The sequence below is a fragment of the Hyperoodon ampullatus genome, assembly GCF_949752795.1.
Source record: "Hyperoodon ampullatus genome assembly, chromosome: 2".
In the NCBI taxonomy this organism is placed as follows: Eukaryota; Metazoa; Chordata; class Mammalia; order Artiodactyla; family Ziphiidae; genus Hyperoodon; species Hyperoodon ampullatus.
In genome coordinates, this window is record NC_136915.1 from 175,166,036 (window position 1) to 175,179,047 (window position 13,012).

The window sequence follows — 13,012 nt, forward strand, 5'->3', positions numbered from 1 at the left end:
TTCATTGTTCTTTTTGTCTATTCCTGTACCAACATCACATTGTCTTAATTATTGTAGCCTTAAAATAATTCCTGATACCTGGTATGATCAGCCACTCCCACATACCTTGTTCTTCTTCCTTTACTCCTTGACTCTTTAGTTTTTACATATGATTTTTAGGTTCAGCTTGAAGGTTCCGTGTAAAGCTTTTGATTGGATTTGAATTTATAGATTATCTGAGGAGAACTGATCTCTTTGTGATATTGGACCTTTCCATCTATGAACATTATTTAGATATTTTTTTATATCCTTCAATAAAGTTTCATTATTTTCTTCCCGAATGTACTCCAAATTGCTTGTTAGATTTGTTCCTAGGAACCTTAAATTTTTATTGCTATGGTGAATGGGATCTCTTTAAAATATGTTTTCTAAATTAGGCATTGCTGGTCTTTATGAATTAGGATGATCTTGGATTCAGCACCCCTACTTCACCCCTTTTAATTCTAAAAACTTCTCTTGGACTTTCTATGTAAATTCTAGTGACAATTTTGTTTCCTATGAATTGTTCTTTATTAACTTTCATAAAGGTTTTGTATTCATCTCTTTTATTTCATATTTTTAATGTTAAATTATAAATTGGGTTTAATACTTTTTTCAAGCTATTTAAAAGTAAATTAAATTTAAATTAGAACTAAACTCACAGTTAAGTTGAAAACTCTGAGAAGCCCATCTAAATTCCATTTTAAGGCTATCATGTGTATAAAATATTTGGCTTTGGGAGGTTATATAGTAACAAAGGCAAAGAGGGACCATCCATTTTTCTCTTAATATTTTAGAATATTCTGTAACTTTACACAAAGCTAGCTTTTCCCTCTTGCTTGCTTGCTTGCTTAGCATCCTAAAAGGAAGTCATTCTTCGTATATTTGTTTTATACTTTGCTAATAAGTGATGTTTCTTTTTTTCCACAATAACATCCAGTAAAATCACTGGTTCCTTTCATTCAAAGAAATATCTTACAGTAATATGCCATAAAATAAAGATATGGCAAGTAGTTAAATTTCTGTCAGTTCTGAATTCCAGTAATATTAAATAATCTAGCTCCCTTCTTAGAAATTACTTTCTTCACAAAAATCCCACTAATCAATCAGTCCATCAATCAGTCAATCTCTATATCTTGCATGTGCTCTCTCGCTCTTTCTCTCTACACACATACACACAAATCCGCAGAATTGTATTCCATATATGTAATATGCATTCTGTATATAGAAGTCAAAGGAGTTAAAAGAATCTTCTAAATATTTTGATTATAAATCTTGCTTAAAAACTCTTTCAGATACTTTATACAATTAATATGGCATTTTCAGTTGAACTTGAAAATTAATATCCTAAACTTTATGTAGGCTACATGCTATGACTTTCTTGTGTTCTTCTGTAGGTTCTCTTTTACAAGTTATTTATTTTTAAATTTCCAGACTGAAATAATTTTTATAAATTGAACAAATATTTTATTTGTAGATATTGCAGGCAGAAATTTAAATTATCAACACTAAGAATTTTAGCTTCTTTGAGATTTTTCCTTATTGCTGTTTTGTTTGGCTGTATTTACTTTTATTTTTAGTGATGTTTGAAATAGATGGAGTGTTTTATGACATTTATTTTCTCTTTTCCCCTGGATTCAGACTGTAGACTATACTCCACTTCCAGTTCACACACCAACCTTAAGGAAAAAGGGATGCCCTGGTTCAACTGGCTTTCCACCTAAGGTATTCAATCTAGTGATAAGCATTGTATGTTGTGGAAAAAAAAAAAAAAGGAAAGAAAGAGAATGGATTTCTTCTGCTTTTTATATGTGCCATGATTTTTACTATTAGATTCCTCAAAATTATAAACATAAAAGCTGGGAAGGAGAATAAATTCTGTATGAATGGAAATAATCACCACTAAGAAAGGTAGGACAAACATGCAAAGTTTGTTTTGTTTTACTTCCATCTTCTTAAATTCAATGTTTTGAAGTCTGTTACGGCAAGGAGTAGTGCTTAGAGTATGTACTGTAAGGAAGGCATTAAGTTGAGGCCACTTGTGGAAGTATCTAAAGTTGAACTTAATAAACCACTTAGAGAAATGTTTAGAAAAAATTCAGATCTTTTTTTTTTCATTCCATTCAACATGACCATGTCCAAAGTATTGTATATGGTAGAACATGAAGATTTAGTTGCTTATCTCAAGCTCCTACAAAGGAATTCTAGAAGTTGGAACTCTCCATCCCCCGAACATGGACTTCGGGTAAACCCCAGAATTACAGACAGATTGATGGATCTGAAAAACTAATAAAATATACCAAAGTATAACTGGTATAAAAGAAAGCAACAAACTGAATAATCTATGCTAGATAAAATTTTGAGGCTAGACAGAGCATGAATTTAAAATAAGCATAATAAATATGTTCAAAGAGGTAAGAAAGGAAGTAAGTTGGCAACATGGGTCAGGATAAGGTACTTATAAAGAAAAATAATTTCCAGGTGCTTGACATGAAAATATAACTGCTGAAATAAAGAACTCAAGTAACTGGCTTTAATAGCAGAATGAGCAAACTGGATGTAGCAGAAAAACAAGTTGTGAGATGGAAGATGAGGTGGAAAATATGAAAGTTAAGCTATAAGACAGAAATAGTGTCTGTATAGTAGGACTTTCAAAAGAAAAGAAAAAATAGATAGAAATACTTAAAGAAATGATGATCTAATATTTCCCAGAAATAAAGATGGAAATCCTCATACTGAAATACATTATTATGTGCTAAAAAGAGGAGGTAAGAAAACATTCACCCTTGGACACATTATAGCAAAATTTAAGGATATCATAGATCAAGAGAAAATTCTAAAAACTTTCAAAGAGAAAGCAGATTGTCTAAACAGAAGTCAAATTGATACTGGTCTTCTCAACAGCAGCGAGATGCAAGAAGACAAGAAGTATGTTCAAAGTGTTGAAAGAAAAGAACTCTGAACCCTAAAATTCGTTCTGCTGATAGAAGTAAATAGCTAACAGGGTTAAAGGAAATTGCCCCTAGGAAGGACGACCTGGGGCAAAGGGGTACTTCTGTTTTTGTTGTAAGGATTGTGATGCTATTTACTCTTAAAACTATATACATGTATTAATTTGATTTTAAAAGTTAAACATACATACATAGGAGAAAATGTAGAATTTCTTTGTGACTAGGTAATGAAAATAAGATCTCAAATCACAATCATAAGGTGAAAATATTGATGACTTTACTACATTAAAATTAAAGATCTTTGTACATTGAAAACATTGTTAATAGGTGATTAATAAGTGATGACAGACTAGTAGAGGATATTTGCAGTGTTTAACACCAGTAAGGGATTCATTTCTAGAACACGGTGTATAAGAAACTCCGGTAACTGCATGTGAAAAAGATTAGAAATCCAGTTGAAAATCTGGCAAATAATATAAGTAATTCCCATAAAAGGAAATCCTAATGGTCAGCAAGCATGTGAAGAAATGTCCAACCTTATTTATAATTGGTGAAATTAAAAATTAAAATAATTTAATAATTTTTAAATTAATACTACTTTATACTCACCAGATTGTCAAAAATTAAGTAAAGTAGCATCAAGGATGTGAAGAAACAGGCAACTTCACACACAGCTAGTGGAATTTTAAACAGGTACAACCATTCTGGAGAACAACCTGGCTATTGGAGTAGGCATATACCACATAACCCAGCAATCTCATTCCTTCAGAAAAATTTTTATGCAAATCCATTAGACAACATGACAGAGATGCTTAGTGCTGCATATGGTAACAGGGAGTTGGAAATAGAAGAAAGATAGGTAAAATATGGTTGATGTGTAACAAAATCACATTTATATAAATTAGCAACACTCAAAAATATCTAATTCATAAGGCTGTGTACATATCCAAGGACCTGTGTAGATCACATTAGATTGTGACAGATTTCATGGGGAAGGATGGGGAGTAGATCATCAAGGATGAATTAAAAATAAAATAAGGCCAAATACAAGACCAATGTCAAGGATCTTAGTCCTTATGCTCTTTTCTAAGAGTTTTATGGACTCAGGTCCATGTTCAATCCTTACTGCATTTTGAGTTGATTTTTATCAGTGGTTTAAGATAGGGGTCCAGTTTAATAAATAAATAAGGTCAAATAAAATTAGAGGGGCCTCCATGAAGCTCTGGTGATAATATTTCATGGACTGAATACTAACTCAATTTTGTACACCTATTGTTCCTCCCCCAAAAATAAAATAAAATTTACTTCATGTTTTTTTGGGTGTGTGTGTGGTACGTGGGCCTCTCACTGTTGTGGCCTCTCCCGTTGCGGAGCACAGGCTCCGGACACGCAGGCTCAGCAGCCATGGCTCACGGGCCCAGCCGCTCCACGGCATGTGGGATCTTCCCGGACCGGGGCATGAACTCGTGTCCCCTGTATCGGCAGGCGGACTTTCAACCACTGTGCCACCAGGGAAGCCCAACTTCATGTTTTTTAAAAGATGAAGGATTGAATCTATAATTATCTCAAAGTAAAAGTGTTTAAAAGGGAAAAAGGTTATTTTAAAAAACCTTTAATAAAGGTTTGCTTGAGATAAAAACTCCTTTACTTGTCATTTATAGTGTAGAATCCTAATTATGTACAACTACTGATTTGTAAGTTTTCAAAAAGGGTTGGTTCTACTTTGTTCTCACATCTTTTATTAAAAGTATTTTACCTTCTCCATTGAGTAGCTTGAAGTCTGCAACACTGGCAAAATTGGAATAGAAAAGAACCCTTCTTTCTATCCACTTCTTTAAATTTCGAGATTATAGTTAATTCTCATTTTACTCCAAATTATCACATAATCTAAAATTAATTTGAGTTCATGCTTTAGGTTTAATGCCTCTTTTACTAGACATTTTTTTCTCCTCCAGCTACCTTTTGTGGAAGTATTAGAAATCAGGTATTGACCAGGAGACAAGAAAGGGGATCTTAGAAAGATCCAGAAGCCAAGTGGTCTAGACCCTAGGGCTGAATTTACCTATCTTTTTGTTACTATTCATCTTCCCCCCCCGCCCCGCACCAAAAAAAATAAAACCAAAAGCCTATTGTGTGTTGCCTAAAGTTTGATACTCTCAGAATCATGTTAATTATGTTATATATTATACTGTTCTTAGTTGGGATTAGTAAAACATGGACCATTTAATCTTCAGTAGTGAATCACGCCCACCTCCTACAATTTAACCAGCACCTGCCAGTTGGTCATTTAAAATCAATGCTTTGGTAAAACATCGTTTATCTTTCCTACTATTGCATACTTAGTTAAAATTATGACATCCTGAGCAGATCTCTGGGGAAAAAGTATATAGTAAATATGTTTTATAAGCAATTTTTAGATATGTGATGTAATACTATTAAATTTGTCATGGGCATGGTTATTTTATTACTGTCATTTCAGACATGTCTTCTTATCTTTTAGAAGAAGAAAAAAAGAACAGTTACCTCGAGCCATTGACTAATTCTTTCATTGTAATAGAAGCCTTTAGAACCAATCAGTAACAAATTTTGCATTATTGCATTAATGTATTTTGAACAATTGAAAAAGTTAGCACTAGAAAATTTACTCTCATAGTTCCTGAAAGTTAAAAAAACTAAGAGTAAAAATTAGTATACAGGAGAAATGTTGAGCCAAATTTTATGTGATGTTAACAAATCAGGTATTTTTATCACAGGCATGGAGGCCTCTAGTCTTGACCTAACTGTCTTATGCAGTCCGGTGGGGTTTTTTTTTAGGATCATATTTTTTAGTTACATGTTTTTAAATTATCAAACTCTGAAAGATGGCAGAATCAGATCCGGGCTTGAATTTTAACTCTACCAATAACTGTCTATTCATGACTAATTTATTTAATCTCTCTGAGTTTCAGTTTCTTCATCTGTATAAAGAAATAATACCTATCTTCCCAGAGGCATTGTCTCCATTAAATGAAATGGTTGAGAAGTACTGGCACAATGTCTGCACCTTGGTTGTTGCTCAGTCCACATACAGTAATTACAGAGCCAGTAGAAAGATAGTCTGTCCTCTATTTAGAATAAAGTCAGATCCCAGTGCTGCTTTGAAACTGACCAAAGGTCCTGAGAAGCTTCTAGAATAGAATGGTTTGAGGTTGGACCAGAGCTCATGACTACTCTAAATTTGAGAATCTCATTCCATTCCAGGACCCTAATATAAAAAGATGATCTACTTTTCTACGCTTGATTTTTTTTTTAATTTGTTTTGTGGTATGTAAATATATCCCAGTTGAGAAGAGCAAATTTTATTTTTAACTTAAATTTTAAAGCTTTGAACATTCTCTTTAGTTTTTTGTTAATATGGTAAATTTCAACTGAAATAATACTACTTTAAAACTGTTTTCCATCAGTATTCACATGTTACCGGAATACAGGATAAAGTTTTTACTAGTTTAAATCAATCACACATATAAAAAAGAAATAATTAGCCAAATTTGTTTTCAGAATATGTTTTATAAATATGTTTATATTTATAACATACATATGTAAATATGTTTTGAATGCTTACTCTGTGCCAGCACTGTTCAAAAGGCTTTGTTTATATTAATGCTCATTTAACCACCCCATGAAGTAGATATTATTACTGATTCTATTTTATAGAATAAAGAGAGACACAGAGGAGTTAAATAATTTGTTCCTAAGTTCACACAGCAGAGTGATAGAACAGTGGCTGTAATTCATTTATCATTAAAACATGCTAAGAGTTCATTTGGAGAGGAAAGAAGTGTCCTAGAGAGCTGAAATCTACATTGGCGTACCACCATACAGATCAGCAAAGACTTAGAGAAGAACTTTAACTGCTGGGTTTTCAGTCTGTCTCTGGAATAATATATGTGTATTTATATCTGCTCAAGTGTAATACTGCCTGCTTCCAAGGAAGGAAACATATTTGTTAAGCATGTTACTTGTTCGTGGTCCCAGAAAATCAAATACATGATTTTTATTAGGGACAAGAATTTTAAATTACTGTTTGTTCTTCATAAGAAGGTATAAAAGCATATTAAATTTCTTTATTTGTATAGGTATAAATATGCAAAATTTCATCTAATGCATTACCAAAGAACTTACAAAAATCCTGAATTCAAAATTCATGAGCAAAAAAATGCTAGTTTATTTTATAACTTTTCAAATGGCATTCAAGAGCAATTGATTATCATTTAACTTCTTATATTATTTTTAGCATAATCCAGCTCAATATTGCCTAATAAAAATATTTAAAGAACATTAATTATAGAAAGATGTGGTGAGAAATGAAAAGAATTCATTCTACACCTAATTAGAAAACATTCTAGCAGCTGGTGTGGTTCAGAGATTCATATTATGGAAATCCTTTAAATGAACAACGTTTATGTTTTTATCAATTTGTTTTGCAGCGCAAGACTCATCAGTTTTTTGTCAAATCTTTTACTACTCCTACCAAATGTCATCAGTGTACCTCCTTGATGGTGGGCTTGATAAGACAAGGCTGTTCCTGTGAAGGTAAGAATTAAATGGTAAGAAAATGTGACTAATTTAGTGTCCTGACATTTACTCCCTAAATTGTAATCAAATAGCTTTATTCTCTTTAAAAAGTATATAAATGTTTATTTATTTGACTTAATCATTTGCTTTTCTTTGGATAATAAACTGAACACCTTGCTAAAGTCTGTTGAATATTGGAAACTAGACAGATGGTCCCTAGAAACATTTTCCAGGGGAGCTATATTTAAATATGTTTCATTCATCTTTGTTTCATCATTCAGGAGAATTTGTGGTCCCCAAAACCTAACCTGTATGACAAAATGTGTGAAAGTTATTCTTGAATCTATTCATTTAATTTTACTCTTGTTTAATTTATTAGGGAAATTATTATTAATAAGTAGACAATGAAGTATCTTTTCACAAATATTAAATGTCGGCTACTATGCCTCAAAAGATATTTTATCCCTAGTGTTAGTAGCAGAGGTTTTTCCCTACCATTCATTGATCCATCCATCACATGCTCGCAGAATGCCTGCTCTGTGCTTCTAGGCACTGGGGATCAGTGTTCTATGTTTGGCTAATTCTCACAACCCAAGTGGAAGATCCTAATTGCATTATCTTAACTAGTCTCTTAGATGCATGGGTTTAGAGCAAAAGGAAATGGGCAGGCTTTAAAAGTAGAGATTTGAGAGTTACGAATGTGTGAAGTGATGAATATGAATGATGTTTTCCAGGAAACACATGTAGAGTAAAAAGAGAACAAGTATGAGGACAGAGCCTTGGGAAACATAGTTAAGGGCAGGTAAAAGGTAAAGATAACAAAGTAATCTGAGAAGGAATAGCCTCTATCATTGAGTAGGGAGGTGTGTCTGAACCCAACGGAGAGAATTTGCCTTGTCTCATTGTGAAACTTAGCCAGTACTTATAAATGTGATTTTTTAATCTGTTTATCAGAAAGAATCCTGGCAGCTACTTGGCTTTAGGTCCCTTGTCATTTTTTATGAACCAGAATCATTTGCAGTTCCATAGTAGGAATTTTTGAGATCTTCCCAATTCTCTTCCCTTCTAAGGGTCTCCTGCCATGAAATTGGGCCTGTCTTTTCTTCAGACTGACTCTTTGCAGCCTACCAGCCTACCCTATAAAGCTGTGGGGACACATTGGACTATGCTCAGGCTTTCATAAATGTTGTATCATGTGGTTATAACCTCTAAAGATTCCTGTCATTTTAATTCTTCTTGGTTGAAATTAGATCCAGTATAGGACAATCATCTTATTGTTTCCATTGCCCCTTGGAAGAGAGATTTTTGCTTATTAAAGCAAATTGTAACTTGTTAGACACTCTGCTTAGAAGTGAATGAGTCGTCCTACAGAAGATGAATCGTTTTTGACAGTCAGTACTAGTCCCTCTTGCCTCTCTGCTGGTTTTATATCCATTTGTGATATACAGTCCATTTTCCCATGTGTATGTGTTCCCATGATGGTATCCCTTCAGTTCCTCTTTTATTCCTTCCCAGATATTCTCCAGGATCCCCCTGAGAGTAGGAATTGTCTAAATAGATATTCTTAGTCTAACCTCTCCCAACAAGCTTGTTTGTTTTAAAATTTTAACCTTTAATTCTCAACCAACCAAGTCTCAATGGAAGAGAGTTTATTTTTATTTATCATTTTGTCTTAGAATCTCAAGTTCATCATTTAAGTATCAAGAGGTATCATGGCAATACTGTTGGTAGTTACGTATGTAGGCTCTGAGCAAGACTGCCTGGGTTTGAATTCCAGCAATGCCACTTACAAGTTCTGTGACCCAGGGCCAGTCATATGTAAATGGGGATAATCTTACCTCTCTTACATTATTACAGAAAAAATTTTAAAAAGTTAACTACTATTATTATCTTAGTAGTAATTTAACTATATACAGTAATATCAGTAACTCCTAAAATTTAAATTATACCTCCTTAATCATTGAACAATTTAAATTTCAAAAAGAGGGATTGGTAAAATTTGCCAGATACTGAAAAGATGTCAGGTAATTTAACATCCATCAGTGACTCTTGCAAGAGAGAATTCAGGTCAGATACCAAATTGCAGTGAGATGAAGAGTTAAAGAAAACTCCAGAAGCTACTCTTTTAAGAATTCAGGGCTTCCCTGGTGGCGCAGTGGTTGAGAGTCCGCCTGCCGATGCAGGGGACACGGGTTCGTGCCCCTGTCCGGGAAGATCCCACATGCCGCGGAGCTGCTAGGCCCGTGAGCCATGGCCGCTGAGCCTGCGCATCCAGAGCCTGTGCTCTGCAATGGGAGAGGCCACAACAGTGAGAGGCCCGCGTACCGCAAAAAAAAAAAAAAAAAAGAATTCAGTTTAAAACAGTTGTTTTATTTGCAAGGTTAGACTTTTTTTCCATCTGTTTGCTTCTCATTTTGATCACTAGTGTTAACACAGAACAGTAATATTACATATTACAGTAATAAAAAAGTATTTACTATTTCTCACTGAAATTCTTATTGGTGAGCAAATGAATCAGCTCCCCAAATGACAAAAATATTGTCAAGTTGTTTAAAATAAAATCAGAGGTAAGCATTCATTTAACATGGCACTTTGCATGTAATGAGTGCTCAGTGAATTTTCTCTTTGTAAAAACGAATTTTTATTGAACACTGTTTCTTTTTTCCCCTCCAAAAGTGTGTGGATTTTCATGTCACATAACTTGTGTAAACAAAGCTCCAACTGCTTGTCCAGTTCCTCCTGAACAGACAAAAGGTCCCCTGGGTATAGATCCACAGAAAGGAATAGGAACAGCATATGAAGGGCATGTCAGGGTAAGTATGATTAGGTTGGGTTTAGATTAATCTTTTAAGGCTTATTAATGAATTAAAGAAAATCACCTTACAAAGTCCTTGACAGAAAATTAGGTGAATAAAATTCATCTAACAGTTCTACTTCATTCAGAGTAATGATCTGAAAATAAAAACCTAGCTTTTGCTGAGAATAAATTCCAAAATGTCTCAAAATTTTCTGTACTGTCCCTGTATTGTAATGAACAGATGTTGAAATCTCCATAAAGGAGTCTTTGGCTCTTCATCTTGCTGGAGAGGTGGCATATGCTTGCTTATGAAGTATGAGATATTGTCAAGACATAATCTTACTTGTAATCTTGAATAATATTTAAAGTGTAAGCTGCTTTTCGTCCTACTACCAAATTTGGCTTTTATGCTACTTAGAAATCCATGAATGTTATTTTAATGAATTACTAGAGAAAATTAAAATGGTACCATTAAAGTTATTTTCAGAATATAATGTCAATCAGTGTTTGAAGAATGTGTTATCACACATTCTCATGTTATTAATGATATATGTGTACCGTCTGCTACTTTACCAAACACAGTGGCAGACTTACAACACGTGTACACTGTCTTTAGGTTTTCATCATGCAGTTACATATGTAATTAAAGGGGCTCTGACTGACATTTCAGTTCAGGTTGTTTTGTTTGTTTGTTTGCCTATCTAAGATCCCTAAGCCAGCTGGAGTGAAGAAAGGATGGCAAAGAGCACTGGCTGTAGTTTGTGATTTCAAACTCTTTCTGTATGATATTGCTGAAGGAAAAGCTTCTCAGCCCAGTGTTGTAGTCAGTCAGGTGATTGACATGAGGTAAGTTGGCGAAGGTGAAAGTATTTGTATCTTTGCAACATAGGAATGAAAAGCATGCGATTTTTCTTCTAATTGCATTGCCATGTTTTTATTTAAATCTAATTTCATGTTAATTTTCTCATTTACTAATATTGCAATCGTAACATACTTAAAAATATGAAATAAGGTGTAGTTATAGAACAGGTTGATGTGTGTTGGGTCAGGGAGAAGAAGCTAATGTTTGAAACCAAAAGACCAGTTTAAAGGTTGCTGGGGTACTGGAGTCTAATGTGTGTAATGTTCATAACATCACCTAAAGTAAAGGCTTAGGTATAATTCCAGTGTGAGGAAAGGAAATAAACATCTCAAAATCGGACAGGCTCTTGGAATATAAAATGAATCAGTGAACATTTAAGTAAGTATATCTCTTGAATGTTTCTAGTTTCATTTTTCAGACTCTTCCCCTGCCCCTTGGGGCGCTCTGCTTACCTTCTCGTGACTCTCTTAACACTGTCCCTCAGTGATCTTATTGACTGCCATAGCTTCAGCCATCACCTCTGTGTTGACGACTCCCGGACATATGTCTCCAGTCCAGGTCTTTCTCCAGTGCTCAAAACTAGAATTTCTAGCTCTGGCTCACATTGGTATTTCATACCAGCATTTCAAACACATTATCTTCCCCACAAATATGGATTATAAAGGAACAGATGCAAGAAATACTAGAATATCAGCAAGGAAAATTTGACAGAACCTCCTAAGGGACCAATTACAGAAAGATAGGGAGAAGAATCAAAGATAAGACTAAGATGTCAAGTCTTCAAGACCAAGAGAATGATGGTACCAATAACCAAATTAAGGAAGTCACAAGGAATAAATTATTGTGAAGGAAATCTGTCTTAGGTGTTGAAGGAACAGTAAAATGTCAGATGAGCTGTGTTGAAGGCACTTGAGATGTATTATGAGAGGAAAGAGGGTGCAGTCTACTGGAGACCCTGGAGACCCACCAGGGTTCGAATCCATGTGACCTTTTGACTCCGAGTAATCCAGAAATGATTTCTAACTCTTGTGTAATGTGGCACTGTTAAATTACACTTGATAAATTACTTTTGGCACTATCAATTACAAAGGGAGAAAATTTAAAATTTTTTAAATTTTAATTTGGATGTTTTGTGCAGTTAAATTTTAAGGATTGCTTCATATGTGTTATTTGGATACACGCCTAAAACCACACACACATACCCACATACACTGACTTTTACTATTTCCATTGACTTTTGACTCCGAGTAATCCAGAAATGATTTCTAACTCTTGTGTAATGTGGCACTGTTAAATTACACTTGATAAATTACTTTTGGCACTATCAATTACAAAGGGAGAAAATTTAAAAATTTTAAAAATTTAATTTGGATGTTTTGTGCAGTTAGATTTTAAGGATTGCTTCATATGTGTTATTTGGATACACGCCTAAAACCACACACACATACCCACATACACTGACTTTTACTATTTCCATTGACTTTTAACTTTTCCTTCAGAGATGAAGAATTTTCTGTGAGTTCAGTCTTGGCTTCTGATGTTATTCATGCAAGTCGAAAAGACATACCCTGTATATTTAGAGTAAGTATGTGTGCTGTAATTTGATCACTGAATTATTTGCTTTTTATGAGTATACGTTTTGCCTTTCTATATAGATCACAAACTTATTTGGAATAGAACCAAATCTTATAGACAATTTGTGCTAAGTAAATATTTAATTAGTAAAAGACCAATAGAAAGCACGAATAGGGTTTCCCTGGTGGCGCAGCAGTTAAGAATCCTCCTGGCAATGCAGGGGACACGGGTTTGATCCCTGGTCCGGGAAGATCC

At 34.0% G+C, this 13,012-nt stretch overlaps 1 protein-coding gene across 11 annotated transcripts in view; it reads left to right on the forward strand.

Annotated features, from left to right (window-relative positions):
• The window catches only part of CDC42BPA (CDC42 binding protein kinase alpha), a gene marked incomplete at both ends in the record, with an annotated part of 303,526 nt that overhangs the window by 264,537 nt on the left and 25,977 nt on the right, over window positions 1–13,012 (forward strand). For 10 of the 11 annotated variants that reach the window (XM_079719570.1, XM_079719575.1, XM_079719576.1 and 7 more), the window contains 5 exons: window positions 1,660–1,743; window positions 7,436–7,541; window positions 10,200–10,336; window positions 11,027–11,166; window positions 12,682–12,763. In XM_079719570.1, coding sequence (XP_079575696.1) covers window positions 1,660–1,743; window positions 7,436–7,541; window positions 10,200–10,336; window positions 11,027–11,166; window positions 12,682–12,763 — 549 coding nt within the window. The remainder of the gene's footprint in view (window positions 1–1,659; window positions 1,744–7,435; window positions 7,542–10,199; window positions 10,337–11,026; window positions 11,167–12,681; window positions 12,764–13,012) is intronic. The other variant, XM_079719580.1, reaches the window with a different exon arrangement.